At 44.9% G+C, this 21915-nt stretch overlaps 1 protein-coding gene across 3 annotated transcripts in view; it reads right to left on the reverse strand.

The window, feature by feature from the left end:
* Positions 1 to 21915, reverse strand: part of acot7 (acyl-CoA thioesterase 7) — a 273074-nt gene that overhangs the window by 31876 nt on the left and 219283 nt on the right. For all 3 annotated transcript variants that reach the window (XM_070861014.1, XM_070861013.1, XM_070861015.1), the window contains one exon: positions 7392 to 7576. In XM_070861014.1, the coding sequence (XP_070717115.1) occupies positions 7392 to 7576 (185 nt within the window). The remainder of the gene's footprint in view (positions 1 to 7391; positions 7577 to 21915) is intronic.

Here is a 21915-nt window from a genome sequence, read left to right on the forward strand (position 1 = left end):
TGCAGTTGCAATGAAATGTAAACTTTTGTTTTAACTTCAGTCCTTCCACGACATCCAATGGTTGCACAGGGCAGCCATGAAATAATGGCATCCATTTATATCCTGGGCTCTTCATTTTGTCTGAGAATAGGATTGTTTAAATCTTTGGAGTAAGCAAAGGAAACGTACTTACTCCCATCTCATCCACATTGGATCATGCAGCTGGTTTATTAATAGCAACTGAAGGACTGCTCAAAATAGATCATGCAGATGATCTCTGCCTTGAGCAAGATCATGGATGATCTTCAAGAAAGCACTGATTTATTAAATGCAACAGCAAAACGGACTGAATGGGATAACAGCAGAAGAGTATGGCTAATAGGATATAAACTGCTGATAAACAATCGATACAAATTGAGCGTCCATATTTGAAAAACGTGGTTACTAGTAGATATCTGTCAGCTTGGCTCAAATGATAGCTCTCTTGCCTCCTGACAAAGGGTCCTCGATTCATGCCCCAACCAAAACCTTAATCTAATCTGACATTTCAGTGCAGTGAGAGAGTGCTGCATTGTCCGAGCTGATGTCTTCTAGAAGGTACATTGAATCGAGGCCCTGTCTGCTTGCTCTGGTGGATGCAAAAGATATGTAAAAGAAGCATAAAGAAATTATTTATGTCTTTGTCAATATTTATCCCTCATCCAGCACCACCAAAACCGATTTGCTGCTTTTTTTAATATCTCATTTGCTGTTTGTAAAACCTTGCCATGAGTGAGCAAATTGACTGCTGCATCTGCCTACAGAACACTTCAAAAAGTAATTGATTGACCGTGAAGCACTCTGAGACATCCTTAGGATGTGACAGGTGTGACAAAAAATGTGTTCTTTCAATGTGGAGACAATGGTGACAATGTGGAGACAATGGTGAGGCAAGATCCCACCTTGTAAAAGCAGCAGCCATTTTCAAGAAAGTTGGCAAGCCTGAAATGTAAAAACCCTGTTCTCGGCAGGTTGAAACAAACATTCAGGCCCCTCAAGGTGGCAGAGGATGGTATTGCGATCCCCGATACTGTTTGATTAAACTGTATACAATACGGCCCAGAAATTTCTTGGGAACCAAGAGGGCGATTTCCGCCTTGAACTCAAAATTTGATGTAGAATCCACTTACACTTGAGTTTCCGCCCCGCCTGTAATGCCACTTTAAATTCTTTGAGAGCGGCTGCATGATTTGCAAAGGCCCCAGAAAAGGCCTCACAATCTCCAGTGATTACAATGGCATTGAGTATTTTTGAAATGTCCCCAAATTGCTCCTGTTAGGAGCAAAACTGCTCAGTGGCCTTGGTCTTTTCTTCAGCCCTTTCCAGGCCTGGGAGTCTATGCCCTTGTCGGAGTGGCTGGGTGCTGCTTCACCCTCGCTGCTGATGCACCCCTGCAGACATAATGAGCCTGCCACAGTCAAGCAAGGACCACATCCCCGAGAATGGGGATATACCATCAGCCACAGGCGGACCGAGGCCGGGTCAACTCAGCCGAATATGCGATGGGGGAGCATCCACCAGAAAAGTTGGGGTTCATGGGCTCGAAATTCAGGATTGCCCGCTTTCAGGTGAACAAATACTTTGGTTCTGTCTTCACAAAGGAAGACACAAATAACCTTCCAAATGTACTAGGGGACAGTGGGTCTAGTGAGAAGGAGGAACTGAAGGATATCCTTATTAGGCGGGAAATTGTGTTAGTGAAATTGATGGGATTGAAGGCCGATAAATCCCCGGGGCCTGATAGTCTACATCCCAGAGTACTTAAGGAAGTGGCCCTAGAAATTGTGGATGCATTGGTGATCATTTTCCAACCGTCTATCGACTCTGGATCAGTTCCTATGGACTGGAGAGTAGCTAATGTAACACCACTTTTTAAAAATGGAGGGAGAGAGAAAATGGGTAATTATAGACCAGTTAGCCTGACATCAGTAGTGGGGAAAATGTTGGAATCAATCATTAAGGATGAAATAGCAGCGCATTTGGAAAGCAGTGACAGGATCGGACTAAGTCAGCATGGATTTATGAAAGGGAAATCATGCTTGACGAATCTTTTGGAATTTTTTGAGGATGTAACTAGCAGAGTGGACAAGGGAGAACCAGTGGATGTGGTTTATTTGGACTTTCAAAAGACTTTTGACAAGGTCCCACACAAGAGATTGGTGTGCAAAATCAAAGCGCATAGTATTGGGGATAATGTACTGACGTGGATAGAGAACTGGTTGGCAGACAGGAAGCAGAGAGTCGGGATAAACGGGTCCTTTTCAGAATGGCAGGCAGTGACTAGTGGGGTTACGCAGGGCTCAGTACTGGGACCCCAGCTATTTACAATATACATTAACGAAGGAATTGAGTGTAATATCTCCAAGTTTGCAGATGACACTAAACTGGGTGGCGGTGTGAGCTGTGAGGAGGACGCTAAGAGGCTGCAGGGTGACTTGGACAGGTTAGGTGAGTGGGCAAATGCATGGCAGATGCAGTATAATGTGAATAAATGTGAGGTTATCCATTTTGGGGGCAAAAACACGAAGGCAGAATATTACCTGAATGGCGGCAGATTAGGAATAGGGGAGGTGCAACGAGACCTGGGTGTCATGGTTCATCAGTCATTGAAAGTTGGCATGCAGGTACAGCAGGCGGTGAAGAAGGCAAATGGTATGTTGGCCTTCATAGTTAGAGGATTTGAGTATAGGAGCAGGAAGGTCTTACTGCAGTGTACAGGGCCTTAGTGAGGCCTCACCTGGAATATTGTGTTCAGTTTTGGTCTCCTAATCTGAGAAAGGACGTTCTTGCTATTGAGGGAGTGCAGCGAAGGTTCACCAGGCTGATTCTAGGGATGGCTGGACTGTCATATGAGGAGAGACTGGATCAACTGGACCTTTATTCACTGGAGTTTAGAAGGATGAGAGGGGATTTCATAGAAACGTATAAGATTCTGATGGGACTGGACAGGTTAGATGCTCCCGAATGTTGGGGAAATCCAGAACCAGGGGACATAGTCTTCGGATAAGGGGTAGGCCATTTTGGACTGAGATGAGGAGAAACTTCGTTACTCAAGAGAGTTGTTAACCTGTGGAATTCCCTGCCGCAGAAAGTTGTTGATGCCAGTTCATTGGATATATTCAAGAGGGAGTAAGATATGGCCCTTACGGCTAAAGGGATCAAGGGATATGGAGAGAAAGCAGGAAAGGGGTACTGAGGGAATGATCAGCCATTGAATGGCGGTGCAGGCTCAAAGGGCCGAATGGCCTACTCCTGCACCTATTTTCTATGTTTCTATGATGCTGTCGGGGCACTACAGGCGCAGTGTCCAGAATCCGGAACCCTCGGGACCGAGGCCGTTCCGGATTCCGTGTTTTTCCGGACCTTGGAACGTCTTTCTGACATCATGAACCCGGAAACACCCGAGCCCAGGTTCATTCCGGAACATTCCGGATTCCAGAACTCTGGATTTTGGACGTTGCACCTGTCCCTTTAGTGTTGGGTGATGTCTCCCGCCTCAATGTGCGACATTCAGTTGAATCGCCCCAAGAGGAGAGTGAAGCACTAAGGGAAGTGTTGCACAATCCTCTTCGGGCATTAAAGGCCCATCGCGGGGTGGGAGCACTTCTCAAGTTGAGGCGCTAGGATACCGGCATCCTGGCACCTAAAGGTCGACCATGTGAAACCTGCAAGAGAAATGGAAGGGAGGGGGGTCTATCAGCAGCCTTCCACAGGTAAGAGAGGTAAGTAATTGTTAAAAATTTGACTCTCAACACTTACCTCTTCATTCCCTGCGCTATCGCCCCGGGATCCTCTATGCACCGTCTGCTTCCCCGTCAGGAGTAGTGCCAGGCGCTACAGCAGGCGAAAGCAGTCAATTTCGGAAACCTGTCGCAAAGGGGGCGCGCACACTCTTGACGTCACCAAGTGGGCGGCGCTAGAGTATGTAGCACTAAATGACAGCCCGCCGCTAAACCACCAATGAAGTTCGCGGCAGCCTGCCATCGCGCGGCACTTGGGCGGTAGGTGCTTAGCGGCCCGTTAGCGCCCCTCTCTGGTGTTAATGGTGGTGCTAAACAACCAAATTTCTCCCCCTATATTCCTTAAACAGAAGCTTAAATGGTTCGCTCTAAAAAGGTTCCTTCGGGATGGCCGTGGCAGTTACAACGAGAGGTCTCCCCCGGAGATGTTACATTTTTCGCTTCAGGTGCTGATGGCCTTTTGTTAATTTCTGGTACTTTACTTCAAAAACAGAACAGAGATACAATTTCTGGTAAAAGATGATACCGGTAAAGTTTCTAATGTTGAGTATAAATAGATAAGCATCAAATGTTCAGCTCAGAAGCGAGCAGTGGATGTTCTGGCTGTAAAAAAGAAACATACTGAATATAGATTTTCTGAGCAATAAGACAATTTACCCAGGAGATGAGCAGTAAGACCATTACCCTCCCCCTCTCACTCACTCATAGTAGAGATAGATTTAAAAATAACCTCAAAAACATCCTCAATGTCACCTGAAGACAGTTTAAAAAAAAAACAAGCCAGTGGCTGGATAAAGTGCTATTTATATAAGATGCAGAGGCAGCTGTGCTATTTATATACATCGGAAAGGCCATAGTGCTATTTCTATCCACCGAGCAAGGTTATGTTCCTATTTTAGCCTGTCAATAAGGATGTAGTTTCTCTCCTGTCCAACCATTAAATATGTTTTATTTGTTTAAACTACAAATACCACTTGCTCCCTGAAGGCCAAGGTTATAGCTGGGAGGGAGAATAATGAACTCAGATTAGGGGGAAAATAGACAGCAGGGACAGTGTTTGGCGATGAAGGGACAAATAAAATATGACAGTGTGTTTACATGTTGAACAAAATCAGGCAGCATCACTTGTCCTCCACTGCTTTGAAACCACGAGCAATACTGGGCATCTATTAGGAGTGAGTTACAGGAAGAAACAAAGTGGGGGGGGGGGGGGGGGGGAATAAAGTGGGTGATATAAGAGGCAGATTGCAACAAATGTGATGCTACAAATAGACGGTGTAGGAAAATATGGACCATATTTCTGCTCCCTGTCAATTACTGTTCACCTCACCATGTTTCCTTGTTAATGGACTGTTGGCTTGTACTGTCTAGTCTCGCACCACCTGCTCACAGTTGCCACCTGACATCAGTGGCAGGATTACGTCAGCTATTCAGTTGTGAATCGGTATTGGGGAGACCAGCTGAAGGCAGCCCTGAAGGCAGTTGTCACTTCACAGCCTGCCCTTCTTGTAGATGTGAACTAATGAGCTGCACAGGTACACATCAGATTGCATGCCAGGTACCTGAAGACTAATATTTCGCTTTTTGGTAAGGATCCAGACAGGTTCTCGATAGTTTCATGATTTTAAATGATATTAAAAATTACATTCAGTGCTCATTAAAAAAGATGGTTCGGACTGTTCTGTAGCAGGAGTAGTATTTGAGAAATGGTGGCTGTGCAGTGGTGGGAACACCAATATATAGGACCATGGAGTGTCTAATCTCAGCCATGGTCCTGTGAGCAGATGGAGGCATTGGGCAAAGGCCAGGCACGGGATGGAGGGAAACCTGGATGGGGAAGGCTAGATTGTCCTCCGTGAACCCATCCAAAATCGGGCCAGATCAGGGTGGAGAAGGATGGAAAATTCAAGTAGTGAGGCCTGAACAGGATTTTCCTCACCGGGGCCACTGCTGGCCTGCCTCCTCTACCCCGCGCCCCCCAAATGTGAGAGACTTGGTGACGTTTTTGGGGAGTTTCTGCCCCTTTAAGGTCTCTTGTCACCTCTTGTGGTGCAGTAGTATCCCCGGGACGAGCAGAAGTCCCACCTCACTAAAGCTCCGCCCCAAAGAGAAGAATACCTGCTGGAGCCTCTATCAAACTGCTTTCCCATGCCCGCCTAGACCGACCTGCTGTGCATTTTCATCACTTGCCTGTTTTGAATTAATATTTCCTGCATGTGAGGTTTTTCCTTTTGTCTGTACCTATCATTCTGAAAGTACTATATCCCCAGGTATTCACTATTTTATCTATAATACATCCTCACCTATTACATAAAACTACTGCGCAGTACTTGCTATTGATATTCACTCGTCTTAGTGAAGCTGAGAATTTAAAATGTTCCTTTTACAGGAAAGTGTGATGATTTGTTTCGCTCCGAGAACCCATTTCTAGGAGATAAGCACAACACAAAATCACTTCTCCCTACCTCCCCGAACGGGTAATGATAAATTGTACATATTGCAGAAGGTTACACTGCATTGTGCTCTGACAGGAAAAGTATTTCCTAATAATTTCAGTCCAAAGTATTTTATATGATTAAAACTAAGAGCAATCGATATAAGGCTTTGTTTTTCAAATTGAAATATAAGCTTTGGTGTTTTTGTCCTTTCCAGCACTTTTCCATCTGTTGCGATCTCCCGAGAGTTAGACTGCAGCCATGCATCAACCAATCTGACAATGACATTAAAAGAGAAAGACAAGCTACGAACTATGCAGTTACCTCAAATGCTGTGCATTTCTGAGGTACTGTTCCATGGGTGCCAGCAGTATCATAAGAACATAAGAAATAGGAGCAGGAGTAGGCCATTCGAGCCTGCTCCGCCATTCAATATCATGGTTTATCTTCTACTGAAACTCCACTTTCCTGCATTATCCCCATATGCTTTAATATCCAAATATCTATCGATCTTGGTCTTGAATATACTCAATGACTGAGACTCCACAGCCCTCTTGGGTAGAGAATTCCAAAGATTCACCACCGAGTGAAGAACTGGGTTCTGACGAAGGGTCATCGGTCTGAAGCGTTGACTCTGTTTCTCTCTCCACAGAGGCTGCCTGACCTGCTGAGTATTTCCAGCATTTTCTGTTTTTTTTCCAGATTCCAGCATCTGCAGTATTTTGCCTTTGTGTTATGGATAGGAATGGCCTTCACTTGGGAGGTAGTTTCTCTTTCTAAACAGGTTCCTAATTTCACCAAGCAAACCTTCCCCTTGGTGTTCACATTCCAGTAGCCAGGACTGGATAGTCATCAGGAGAGGACATCCTGACTGTTTTTTCCTTCCTTAGCCCAGATACCAGGACCACTTGTAGCACCTTTACTGCTGCCTTGGCTGAGGTCAGGTACTGAACCCCAGTCATTCTGTGCCAAACTGAGTAAAACCGGACTGACTTTTCTGAAATATTCAAACATACTTCAGCACCACCATCTATCCCCACAGTCCCATTCCACTACATACAATTGCACTGATAAGACGGCATTATAGTATAGTAGTAGTATGCCACCTCCGCTTGCTGTAGATGGATTTCTAGTGTGGAGAAGTAGAATTCCACCACACAGGTTAAAACTGGTAACACAAATGCACATGTACTCTCACCTTCAACATCGGGATTGGAAGTGCCTTTCCATCCTTGTCCAAGGAAACGTAAGTAAAGAATGCGGTCACAGCATGAGTCTTCCCTTTTGGACTCTCCAAGACATGGTCGACATCCACAAATACTTCAATCTCCATGGATTTGTTACTGGTAAATGTCATTCGACCAGACACAGTAATTACAGACCCTGTAAAGGGAAAACATCTCTTGTTAGAAAAACGACATTAACTTCTGTAATCAGAGCAAGGACTGTGAAAAAAGAACTTGCATTCATATAGTGCATTTCCCATCCTCACGATATCCCAAAGCAATTCACAGCCAATTATTTTTTGCTGAAGTGCAGTCACTATTCGTGGTCAATTTTCATGCAGCGCTAGTTGATGGATGAATGTTGGCCAAGACACTGGGATAACTCCCCGCTCTTCGGAAATCTCTCACATCTACTTGAACGGGTAAAGGGGGCTCAGTGTAACAGCTCAGCCAAAAGATGGCACCCCTTGACAATTAGCAATCTCCCTGTACTGCACTGAAGTATCAGCCTAGATTTGTGCGCTTAAACCCTGGAGTTCGGCTCAAATACAACCTTCCTACTCAGAGGTGAGTGTGCTACCACTGAGCCACAGCTGACACATGCTCTGTCGCCTTGCATAGAAATCCAATATATTCCACCTGACACTGTATTGGCAACATGGAACACTGCTCGCCATGTAACGTATTTGATTGGTGTAAGAACCTTGATTATATACCTCTTCCCCCATCTTCAGTGGAAATCACCCCTTCTCTCACACATTCAATCGTTCACTATTAAATGAAATGAAATACTAAATCCAGGGTAGATTTGTGTCTTACCAGTTGTGTTTCAATCCTGTTGTAATGTTTGTCAAAAACATAAGACTATTATCTCTGGGCTGCCTTCAGACAGTTTTTTCAAACCACACAGCCTAACTGTAGCTCAGTATTTTATATGTAAATCTAGAAACTATTGGACAAGGTTATATCACTTGAATCATTATGTATCTCTGACATACAATAATGAAGTGCAAGTATTGTTGTAGTCACAGACAGATAATGGATATCCAGTGGAGTGTTATTTTTTAGAAGGTATATTTTCTCAAGTGCATTTTAGTCTGGTGCTGAGCCATAGAGATCAGGAATGTCCCGTTGTCCTGATCTGATTTTGCAGATCTGGTGAGTGATTCTAAGATAAAGACACTAGGTTGTGGCACCCCTAGGGTGGTGGTGGGAAGTGGGGCGGGGGGGGGAAATCAGCCAGGGCTTGGTGTTCTTGATCAGTGACCACCCCCCACTTCCCCCACAACAGTAACTGCATGCGTGAACATGAGGCGAGCAAAGGATCGGGTTAGGCTGTAACTGTTTGAACCAATAATGCGTTTCTCTTCAAGATACTTGTCCAATTTTGCCTTGAAGACATTTAAGCTTCTTTCCTCTACAACCACCCTCAATAAGCTGTTCCAATAACCAGCTAGCCCCTCAGTAAAGCAATGCATCACAACTAAATGTATCTCTTCTCAGCTTAAACTCTTGTCCCCTTATCTTGGTTGACAGAATTATCAAACCACCCAAACAATTCAACAACAGAACAGAGCTGCAAGCACCCCCATGATGTTGATGAATCAAGAAATCAGTCGCTGAATTTATGAGCCACATATTAGTTGTCGGGTTTCCGGCATTGTGTAAATCCCCAATAACAGCATCTTCGGAACTTGACAACGTCTCGAGGAAACGATCGATGAGACTCAATGATCCAAACTAGGCAAAGATGCACCAGCTACATGGAAACAGGCCGAAAGAATAATTTCATGCAAAATTGGGTGAACAGATCCAGAATTTTGATTGAGAATTCACACTTGCCCAGCTTCCAAAAGAACAGTAACGGAAGCAGAACAGGGTAGTGTTGTAAAATTGCTGCATTTGGACATACCTGTACCATTAAAATGTCTTTATCTGTGACTGTTATGGCCAGTGACCAAAGCATCTATTACACCAGTTCATAGGTCATAGGTCACAGGTCAATGAGTTATGACCTATCCATCAGCTTTCACGGCAAGGCTATAGCCTACTTTCCGGATTAGGCCCGCAAGCTCAAACTGTCTGATCCCCATATGCTGCTGCACTCCCCACCTCTTCAGGGCAGCCTGCAGCTCCTCCCCCTTTGAGGCCGCTGCCAGTATTTACCTCCTGTCAATGCTTCCCCAAGTGGTTGATGGTTGCTGCACACCGCAAACAGCAATTCGCACATCAGGAATTCCGTCTCACAATATGCAGCAGCCTTCAGTTACTTGGAGCAGCAGGAGGTAGGCAGTGACAGCAGCGCTGAGGGGGTCGAGGAGCCGGAGGAGAATCTTGGAGCTACATGAAGGGCAGGAGAGCACCAGCATGAAATTGGAGGTGTGAGGGCAGAAAGGTGGCAGCCTGAAATTGGAAGGAGCTGGGGAAAGGGGAAGTAGAGAGCCACCTTGAATTGGGAGACAGGAGGATAAAAGTGCCAAATGCATCAAAAGGCTGTGAAAAGGGTAGGAAACCATGCACATTCCTAAGCAGGTGTCTAACATTAAGGTAGCAGCAGGATGGAGGCCCCGACCTGCGAGAAACCACCAGCCGCAGGTCGGGGCCATAAAAGGAGCAGCGGCCCGGGAGCAGCGTTGAGGCATGTCACTTCAGAGGGTAGTGCGAGCCGTTCAGGAGAGCAATGACTTGGAGAAGGGCGATTAGATTGGACGCCACCATAATCCAGGTGGCTGATTGGAGGTTGAGCAGGTATAGCAGGAGCGGCGAGAGATTGTAGAGCGACATGATCAGGGCCTAGGAGAGGCATAAGTTCGGGGCCCAGGAGAGGCGAGGGCCCAGGATCAGCACAGGCCAGACCACACTGCGATGTGTGTGTGCACTAGGTCCGTGCAGCAGAGCTGGTCTCCAGTCGGCCTGGTTAATCCTTGCCACTGGACCAAGACCGAGCTATGCCAAGCCCGTGGGGTGGCGGTTGTGCAACGGTCACCACACATTAAAAAATCCACGCACAGGCATCTTCCACCATTCAATATGTAGTTCGGGACCTGGAGTGTCAGGTCCTTCATTGAAACACCTGTGAACTCATCCCTTTTTGGTGTGGAAGCGTCATCCTCGATACGAGGGACCGCCTAAGAGAAGAAGTAGCAGTAATATAATGGATATAGTATTGGACTCACAACCCAGAGGTCCAAAGTTGAGAATCTGAATTCAACAAATCTGGTTATCTATGGACTAACACCAAGAAATAAAAATGACCCTAAAAGCTGCCAGATGTCGTTAAAAACCCAACTGGTTCACTAATTGAAACGACAACAATTGTACATCCCTGTCTGGCGCAAAAATAAAAAAGGGAAGGTGGCTCAACCGTGGCTATCAAGGGAAATCAGGGATAGTATTAAAGCCAAGGAAGTGACATACAAATTGTCCAGAAATGGCAGCGAACCCAGGGACTGGGAGAAATTTAGAATTCAGCAGAGGAGGACAAAGGGTTTGATTAGGGCAGGGAAAATAGAGTACGAGAGGAAGCTGCAGGGAACATTAAAATGGACTGCAAAAGCTTCTATAGATATGTAAAGAGAAAAAGGTTAGTAAAGACAAACATAGATCCCCTGCAGTCAGAATCAGGGGAAGTCAAAACTGGGAACAAAGAAATGGCAGACAAATTGAACAAGTACTTTGGTTCGGTATTCATTAAGGAGGACACAAACAACCTTCCGGATATAAAAGGGGTCTAGTAAGAAGGAAGAACTGAGGGAAATCCTTATTAGTCAGGAAATTATGTTGGGGAAATTGATGGGATTGAAGGCCGATAAATCCCCAGGGCCTGATGGTCTGCACCCCAGAGTACTTAAGGAGGTGGCCTTGGAAATAGTAGATGCATTGACAGTCATTTTCCAACATTCCATAGACTCTGGATCAGTTCCTATGGAGTGGAGAGTAGCCAATGTAACCCCACTTTTTAAAAAAGGAGGGAGAGAAAACAGGGAATTATAGACCGGTCAGCCTGACATCGGTAGTGGGTAAAATGATGGAATCAATTATTAAGGATGTCATAGCAGCGCATTTGGAAAGAGATGGCATGATAGGTCCAAGTCAGCATGGATTTGTGAAAGGGAAATCATGCTTGACAAACCTTCTGGAATTTTTTGAGGATGTTTCCAGTAGAGTGGGCATGGGGGAACCACTTGATGTGGTGCATTTGGACTTTCAGAAGGCTTTCGACACGGTCCCACACAAGAGATTAATGTGCAAAGTTAAAGCACATGGGATTGGGGGTAGTGTGTTGATGTGGATTGAGAACTGGTTGGCAGACAGGAAGCAAAGAGTAGGAGTAAATGGGTATTTTTCAGAATGGCAGGCAGTGACTAGTGGGGTACCGCAAGGTTCTGTGCTGGGGCCCCAGCTGTCTAATGATTTAGACGAGGGGATTAAATGCAGTATCTCCAAATTTGCTAATGACACTAAATTGGGTGGCAGTGTGAGCTGCGAGGAGGATGCTATGAGGCTGCAGACTGAATTGAATAGGTTAGGTGAATGGGCAAATGCATGGATAAATGTGAGGTTATCCACTTTGGTGGTAAAAACAGAGAGACAGACTATTATCTGAATGGTGACAGATTAGGAAAAGGGGAGGTGCAACGAGACCTGGGTGTCATAGTACATCAGTCATTGAAGGTTGGCATGCAGGTACAGCAGGCGGTTAAGAAAGCAAATGGCACGTTGGCCTTCATAGCGAGGGGATTTGAGTACAGGGGCAGGGAGGTGTTACTACAGTTGTACAGGGCCTTGGTGAGGCCACACCTGGAGTATTGTGTACAGTTTTGGTCTCCTAACTTGAGGAAGGACATTCTTGCTATTGAGGGAGTGCAGCGAAGGTTCACCAGACTGATTCCCGGGATGGCGGGACTGACATATCAAGAAAGACTGGATCAACTGGGCTTGTATTCACTGGAGTTCAGAAGAATGAGAGGGGACCTCATAGAAACTTTTAAAATTCTGACGGGTTTAGACAGGTTAGATGCAGGAAGAATGTTCCCAATGTTGGGGAAGTCCAGAACCAGGGGCCACAGTCTAAGGATAAGGGGTAAGCCATTTAGGACCGAGATGAGGAGAAACTTCTTCACCCAGAGAGTAGTGAACCTGTGGAATTCTCTACCACAGAAAGTTGTTGAGGCCAATTCACTAAATATATTCAAAAAGGAGTCAGATGTAGTCCTTACTACTAGGGGGATCAAGCAGGAATGGGGTACTGAAGTTGCATGTTCAGCCATGAACTCATTGAATGGCCTACTCCTGCATCTATTTTCTATGTTTCTATGTTTCTAATGTGCTTCATGAAAAGGGAATCTACTGACCCTACCCAGTTTGGCCGATACATGACTCTAGCCCATACTGCGTGCTTCACTCTCAATGGCCTCTGAAGTGGCCTAGTGAGCAACTTAGTTGTAAAATCAATCGCTTTAGCTATTAGGGGCAGGCAATAAATGTGTCCTTGCCAGCCTCAGCCACATCCCAACAAATATTTAAATAGTATACAACTTTTCACGTGACTTGTAGGTTTCATGATAAACAACTGAATGCTCCACATTTGGATACCCCTGCTCTACAGTATTGGGTTGAAATAGCGAAGGCTCTACTGCCAGCATAGAGCCTTGCGAGAGGTGGAGGAACAAAAACTTGAATTAATATAGTGCCTTTCGTGATCTCAGTGTGTCCCAAAGCGCCTCACAGTCAATGAAGTACTTTTGAACTGCAGTCACTGTTGTAATATACGGCAGTCAATTTGTCACAATCTCTCAAACAGCAATGAGATAATGACCAGTTAATTTGTTTTCGCGATGTTGGTTGAGCGATAATTATTACCCACCAGGGAGAATTCCTCTGTTCTTCTTTGAAATAGTGCCATGGGATCTTTTACATCCAGCTGAGAGGGCAGACGGGGCCTCGGTTCATTGTCTCATTCAAAAGACGGCACCTGCAACAGTGCAGCGCTCCCTCATCATCATCATAGGCGGTCCCTCGAACGAGGGTGACTTGCTTCCACGCGTTCACAGGTGTTTCGATGAAGGACCCGATGTTCCAGTCCTGAACTCGAATTGATGGGGTGGAAGATGCCTGTGTGTGAATTTTGTTAACGTGTAGTGACCATTGCACACCAGCCAGCACATGGGCTTGACAGAGCTAGATCTTGGTCCAGTGGTAAGGATTAACCAAGACGACTGGCAACCTGCTCTGCTGCACGGACCTAGCGGGTGCACATATTGCAGTGTGGACTGGCCCGTGCTGCCCCCTGGGCCCTCGGCTCTTCTGGGCCCCGTGCCCTCAGTACTGCAGTGAGGTATCAGCCTGAATTTTGTGCTCAAGTCTCTGGAGTGGGACTTGAACTCTCAACTTACTAACTCAGAGGCGAGAGTGCTACCCACTGAGCCACGGTGGGACTAGCTTGGACATAGAGCTACGACACCATAGCCCTGATTCTGCAACTCAAGCTCATGTGTAGCTCTGATTCCACACCGGCAGTGGAGCCTTTTAGTTCCGATCCTCTTATGCTTCAGCAGCAGTATATCAGTCAAGAAATGAAGTTAACACCAATGAAGTAAGGTGAAAAGGAAATGCAGTTTTGTTTTATCCACAGTGATAGATTTCCTAATTAACACTTTTCAGTCAGCAAGACTACTGGAGTGAACAAAATGTGACGCTGTAGGAAACAACAGTAACACCAATTTAAATTGGTTGGGGTATGGAAGACTCAAGAGTTAGGACTTTCAATTTTTCATATATCTTATATAATTTTCTTGACGAGGCTGTGCTTTGTGCTAGGCACAGCTGAAGTAATGATGGGGGTCCTCCAGAGCTTTGCTCAAGATGCCATTCTTCAATAGAAAGAAAAACCGGAGAGATGTATAATTGGCAGCCGATCCGACATCTCCCGTTTCACACTATCACCCCCCCGTGGGTGAGTGCGGAACTGTGCAACAGCAAGAGTCAATGGCCTACTTGGCGCCTCCTGTTATTACCTCCGGGGTTGATAACAGGGAGCAAACCACTTACTGATCTCGGGCGCAGCAAGATGATCGACACCCACTAAATTCGGTGGGAGATTTGCGGCGGCGGTAAGTCGTTGCACCCCGATCTCCTTCGCCTGGAGATCGTGACATCATCAGCGTGCGCATCACTCAGGTAGCGCCCCAGATGCGAACTTCGGTATCGCCCTCTGTAGCATCGCCGGGCGTAAACACCGACAGCTACAAGAGGCGTCTATCGGGAGGCCGGGCGTTTCGGGGGCGATACTTAAAGGCGAGGTGGCCAAGGTAAATAAAAAAAAATACTGTAATGTTGGAAGTTAATTTTTTTTTAAACCTTTTCCGTCCCGATTGATCAGCCTGGAACTCTGCTGCAGTGCATCGGGCCAGATCATGGCTGCCTTCAGGGTCCAGGTAAGTTCTTTTTTTGCAGAGCCTGCAGCGGTGGCCCTTCCCTTTAAGGGAGGGAAGAAGCCTCCGATTGCGGCAGCGTTGCACGGCCCAGTGTCCAGCGCTGCACAAGTACCGCCCCACCTGCGTCCTGATGCGCTCCAGGAAGGAAGTGGAGTGCTCCATTTAGTGCTCCACTTCCTTCCTGGAGCGCAAACCTCGAATTTTTTGAAAGTTGAAAAACATCAGTGCCGGGTGCTAATTTTTTCAGCTTTTAAAAGTGCTCCCGAATTTTTCCACCAATGCCTTTAGAAGAGGAGGGGAGGAATTATGGAGAAAATTGGTGTCAATATGAGCCGATTCCTCAATCTGGTGCTCAGGGTATGGGGTGGTGCTTGAAGGGAGCACATATCAGGAAAATGCAGGGACACAGCCCCTGATTTTCCTGTCGATTTAAAGTAAAATCTGCGTGTTGCCAATCAATGCTCCCAGCAATCCCTAACTCACACCATCCGACTGGGGAAATCAGCCCTTAGGTTGCAAGTGTTGAACTGTACATTTATATTTTGCTCCAGCAAGCAGTCGGCCCTTAAAAAATGCTGAGAGTAAAGCCCTTGCCACAATTATGGTTCAGGAAACGACATAACTTGCAGTACGTGACAGAGTAGAGGAAATAATATGGCTAATTGAGAATCATTTTGTACTCCCTGCAAATCTAGTGCTTGGATCTTATCATCTCTCATTTTCCATGACAGAAGTTCTTAGTTTTTCCATGAATTACATGAATAAAGATTTTTTGCTACTCCAAGAGCAATGGACTTGGAACAAATAGTGTAGGTATTGAGTGTGTTAGAGTGAATGTGGATATGTGGGGGTGTGTCTGTGTCTATTTATTCTTGCACATTTGTAGCAAGAATTCTATTTTTAGCTATGATTTTTTTCCCTCCCCAACATGAGTGTGAATGTGCATTCAGAATCATCGTACCTAGTCACTGAACGAGTTGATTTAACCTAAGATGTGTGGAAGGCCTCCGCTATTGAGAGCAGGTGTCTGTGAAGAGTTAATAATCGGGAATTGCTAGAGTCCTGGAAAAGATGGAGAGTTTGAGGTGCAATGAAATCAGCAAAAATATTGTGGTGCCATGAAAAAAGGGAGATGAGCAGAAATTACTCTGAACTTGAGTGGAAGGATCTTTCTAAAGGGGTAAGGGACTTCAGTTATGTGGAGAGACTGGAGCAGCTGGGACTGTTCTCCTTAGAGGGGGATATTTAAGAGAAGTGTTCAAGAGTAGTAAATTATGGAGAAACTGTGTCCACTGGCAGGAGGGTGGGTAACCAGAGGGCAAAGATTTAGGGTAATTGGTAGAGGGGAGATGAGGAAACATATTTTTATGCAACGAGTTGTTATGATCTGGAATGGTGGAAGGGTGGTGGAAGCAGATTCAATATTAACTTACAAAAAGGAATTGGACATATACTTGAAAAGGAAAAAAAAACTGCAGGGTTACGGGGAAAGAGCAGGGGAGTGGGACTAATTGGATAGCTCTTTCAAAGAGCCGGGGCAGGCACGATGGGCTAAATGGCCTCCTTCTATGCTGTATGATTCTATGAAAAGAGAGAAATAAATTCATGGAGCTGGTGAAAAACTGTATCTGGGTAAAGCCCTTTAAAAGGTGGGTCAGGAAGAGGGTGAATTTGGCGAGGCGAGGTTTCCGTTGTGCAACCTCACTCAGTGGGAGCACGAATCAGGAAAATCGGGTTGCACCCAATTTACGGGTAATTAAAATGAATCCCTGGAAAGTCCGGAGTGAATCGCATTGACTGTGACATTATGCTCCTATCAAGCACTAGGAGCGAAACCTTGCAAAATTTACCCTCTGTGCTAATATTAAGCATGAAGATGGGAGTTAAATTTGGCAGGTAAAGCTTCTGAAATCCAGCAATCACAAAGTTACTGCATTTAATACTGTGGTACAGATTTGGAACAAGGTATAGCAGCACTGTAGAACTTTAAATTTTCCCCAATAGTTTTGATTTTAGAAAACGTTGATTGTAATCTTAACTGCAGAATATACATCCAAATTTATGGAGAAAACAACAGTATGCAATTAAATAGTCATTAAGGGAGTAGTTAGGCTACTTGTAGGAGTTTGACTGATGTGGAGCCAGCAGGCTTAAGTTAGACTGCCAGCTCCGCTTTGCTCTCTGGACTGCGAAAATGGAGATCAGTACACAAATGGTTAATATTAGCCAAGACCCCACAGGAAAGTTGGCTCCTTGCCAATAATAAAAGTCTTTTAAATTAAGTTTCAAAAGTTGTTGGGCAGTCAAACGCACCTGGGTATCTGCAGACTTATTACGCTTCATTGTGCACCAGTTGCAGTTACATTTCAGTTCACGTGAAGCTGATGTGACGTGAGCTTATCTCCTTGAGGTGGTCCCACCCCACCTGCTAAAATACAAACCAACTCCAGTTCAGTGAATTCACACCCAAGTTACACGCCACATTTTTGTGCCAATGCAAAGCAGAAGTTCTTTGCAAAACGTATAGTGGAACTACCCCAGAAGATACGGAAGACTGTGATGCTTGATCAAACTCCAGGGGCAGACAGAAAACATTTATGAATATTGACACGGATAAGGATAGAAGCATGGGGTGAGGTTAATGAAACGTTACAAAGGTCATTAGATACGGGCTGATACTAGAGGATGTGATGAAAGATAACTTGGTCCGAGTTTTTGAAAAGAAGCAACGTGCATTTACATGATGCCTTAACATGGCCTCAGGATGTTGCAATTTCACATACAATTAATTAATTTTGAAGCACGATGGTTATTGTCATGCAGGCAAATTCAGCAGCTAATTTGCATGGAGCAACATCTCACAATCTGCAAGTCAATGAATAACCAGATAATCGTTTTTTGATGGTATTGGTTTAGGCAAGAATGTTGGCCAGGACACTGGGAGAACTACCTACTCTTTTTCCAATAATGTCATGGGATCGTTTACATCCAACAGAGCAAGCAAAAGTGGACACGGTTGTAATGTCTGATCTGAAAGATGATGCAGCACTTCCTCAGTACTGAACTGAAGCAGCAGCCGAGATTATGCACTCAAGTCTGTGGCAGGCCTTGAAACTCCAATCTTCTGACTCAGACTAAAAGAATCAGGAGCATGATTCTGTGAATCACACACCTTTTAGCTTGATATCTGTAATAATGAGTACAAAGTACTGGAGCCTATTAAAAAGGAAGCAATTTCAGAACAGTCAACAAGAGGTAAGATAATAATGGGTTGAATGCCATTATAATAGGAATTTCACAGAAATGTGATATCATGCTCATCATCACATTTCCATGAAATTCCTTTGCTATTTTAACAAGTGCACGAATCTGTTTATTTTGCAGGAATTTCAGAGTATCTTCAAATAAGTGCATTAATGCATTCATTGCTAACTTCACTCTGTCAGACTTCAGCAGAATCAAAGACAATAATGATTAGGGAAAGGTCAAATCATGCTCAACAGTGGAAAAGGTGGGAGATGCATATTTTGATTTGGAGAAAATATTTAGTGTGGTCCATTCTAGGAGATTTATGGCTGGTGTGAAAAATCACTGAAACAAGATGAAACCTCAAACTGGACCATGAATTGACTGGGCAATCAACAACAGATGGTAGTTATCAGTGAACATAGTTCTGAATGGGCAATTGCAACCAGTGGCGCCTTTCCAGGCATCTATGCTGAGAACCCTGCTGTTCACAGTAATTATTAATGACCTTCACAAAAGCAGCATCTTTACATTGACTGAGCTGGTGGATGGCACCGAATAGCATGGGTAAACAGAATGTTCCTCAGAGAGGAATAAAATTCAAGAAGTCACTGTCATTTTGTAACTGGGCAGATAACTGGCAAATGATATTTTATATTATCAAATGTAATGGAATACAGATTGGTGCTAAAAGTAGTATAAGCAATTACATAATAAGTGGCACATCTTTAGATGAGATGAAGCAGAAAAAAGATTTGGAAGTGCTAATTGAACAAAGGTTGCATCATCGCACAGTACGCCAGCAATTGCCAAGCTAAATAGAGCATTCTGTTGTATCAGTAGGTTCATATATGTTCAAAGAAAAGACAATGTCACTCTAAAAAGCAATTCACCATTTTTTTTGGAGTACTTCTGAATGTTGTACTTACAAAAAGGAAAACAATGGGCCGGGTTTAAAGAAGTGCAATAACGACAGTGTTGAGTCTTATAAATAAGCTTTTGAAGGGAAGCTAGGGGAGATAAATCTCTTTTCAATGGGAAGAAAGGAGGAGGAGAAAATATGATCCAAGTTTAAAAAAAAATCATTATCGGACACAGTTCTTTGTTTGAAACGAGGATAACTTGATTACTAGCCTAAGGAAACTATGAACAAGAAGTAACTGCAGAAAATCTAGGAAACACTCAGCAGGTCAGGCAGCATCTGTGGAGAGAGGAACAGAGTTATGTTTCAGGTCGATGACCTCTCATCAGAAAGTTCTGATGAAAGGGAAATCATGTTTGACAAATTTGCTGGAGTTCTTTGAGCATGTAACGAGCAAAGTGGATAAGGGGGAACCAGTGGATGTGGTGTATTTGGATTTCCAGAAGGCATTCAATAAGGTGCCACGTAATAAGAGGTTCACGGGGTTGGGAGTAATATATTAGCATGGATAGAGGATTGGCTAACTAACAGAAAATAGAGAGTTGAGATAAATGGGTCATTTTCCAGTTGGCAAACAGTAACTAGTGGGGTGCTGCTGCAGGGATCGATGCTGGGGCCTCAATTATTTACAATCCATATTAATGACTTGGATGAAGGGACTGAGTGTAATGTAGCCAAGTTTGCTGATGATACAAAGATGGGTGGGAAAGCAAGTTGTGAGGAGGACACAAAAAATCTGCAAAGGGATATAGACAGGCTAAGTGAGTGGACAAAAACTTGACAAATGGAGTATAATATGGGAAAATGTGAGGTTATCCACTTTGGCAGAAATAATAAAAAAGCAAATTATAATTTAAATGGAGAAAAATTGCAAAGTGCTGCAGTACAAAGGGACCTGGGGATCCTTGTGCACAAAACACAAAAAGTTAGTATGCAGGTACAGCAAGTAATCAGGAAGGCAAATGGAATGTTGGCCTTTATTGCAAGGGGGATAGAGTATAAAAGCAGATAAGTCCTGCTACAACTGTACAGGGTATTGGTGAGGCCACGCCTAGAGTACTGCATCCAGTTTTGGTCTCCGTATTTAAGGAAGGATATACTTGCATTGGAGGCTGTTCAGAGAAGGTTCACTAGGTTGATTCCGGAGATAAGGGGGCTTGACTTATGAAGATAGGTTGAGTAGGTTGGGCCTATACCATTGGCGTTCAGAAGAATGAGAGATGATCTTATCGAAACATATAAGATAATGAGCCGGCTCGACAATGTTGGGGAAGTCCAGAACCAGGGGACATAGGATAAGGGGTAGGCCATTTAGGACTAAGATGAGGAGAAACTTCTTCACTCAGAGAGTTGTTAACCTATGGAATTCCCTGCTGCAGAGAGTTGTTGATGCCAGTTCTTTGGATATATTCAAGAGGGAGTTAAATATGGTCCCTAAGGCTTAGGGGATCAAGGGGTATGGAGAGAAAGCAGGAAAGGGGTACTGAGGGAATGATCAGCCATGATCTTATTGAATGGTGGTGCAGGCTCGAAGGGCCAAATGGCCTACTCCTGCACCTATTTTCTATGTTTCTATGTTTCTATGACAAGGTGGATGCAGAGGATATTTCCACTCATAGGGGAAACTAAAACTAGGGGGCATAGTCTCAGAATAAGGGGCGTGCTATTTAAAACTGAGATGAGGAGGAATTTCTTCTCTCAGGGGGTTGTAAATCTATGGAATTCTCTGCTCCAGAGAGCTGTGGAGGCTGGGTCATTGAATATATTTAAGAGGGAGATAGACAGATTTTTGAGCGATAGGGGAATAAAGGGTAAAGGGAAGTGGAGCGGAGTCCATGATCAGATCAGCCATGATCTTATTAAATGGCGGAGCAGGCTCGAGGGGCTGGGTGGCCTACTCCTGCTCCTATTTCTTATGTTCTTATTTCCAGCACCGCAGTGTTTTTGCTTTAGTGGAAGTAACTACTTGATCTAATGGAACAGACTGCCACTGAGAGCAGTTGATGTGTATTCAATTTGAAATCTTTAACGAATAAATAAACAGACTCCTAATTCAATGGAAAGTGGAAGAAAACAGGCTTGGGATCAAGGGTAATGAAATTGATCGGAATGGGTTCTGGAAGAAGCTCTATATGGTTGGATAAAACATTTTTCTGAGGGCACGAGGGTAAGCATGCATCTCCGGCATGAGAATCTACTGACATGTAGAGCGCTGTACTCATAGGCAGCATCAGCTGACAGTATAACCCAGGTGAGGTGCCTCCTAGACCTCTTTGTGTTTCAGAAATTCTGGTCTTACCGAAGTTGGAAGCAATTCACTAAAGCCAGAGGCCTAGAAATTGGTCTCGTTGGCGCCTCCCATTATCGCCTCTGTGGGACGATAAAATCGACTCCCACCATATTCGGCGGCAGGTTTGGGGCGGCGGTACAACGCTGTGCCATGATCTCCTTCGCCCGGAGATCCTGGCGTCAAAGACGTGCGCAGCGCCCCAATAGCACCCCAGACCCCAACCTGGGTTCCGCCCCCTCCAGCATCGCTGGGTGAAAACACCAGCAGCTGCAGGAGGCGTCCATCGGGAGGGTGTGCACCTCGGGGGCGATACTTTAAGGTGAGGAGGCCGAGGTAAATAAAAAAAAAATGTAACCGTCTCTCTTGCAGGTTTTTTCACGGGTGCTTGCCTGCGATCGATCAGCTGATCGGGCGGGATCGCGGCTGCCGCCGTGGATAAGGTAAGCTTGTTTTTCTTTGCAGAAGCAGCAACGATGGCCCTTCCCTGTAAGGGAGGGAAGGAGCCTTTCGATGCGGCAGCGCTGCACGGCCCAGTGCGCAGCACTGCTCCACTCACTGCCCCGCCTGCTGCCGATTGCACTCCAGGAATTGGAGAGCTTGAA

This window comes from Pristiophorus japonicus, chromosome 18 (assembly GCF_044704955.1).
Source record: "Pristiophorus japonicus isolate sPriJap1 chromosome 18, sPriJap1.hap1, whole genome shotgun sequence".
Lineage (NCBI taxonomy): Eukaryota > Metazoa > Chordata > Chondrichthyes > Pristiophoridae > Pristiophorus > Pristiophorus japonicus.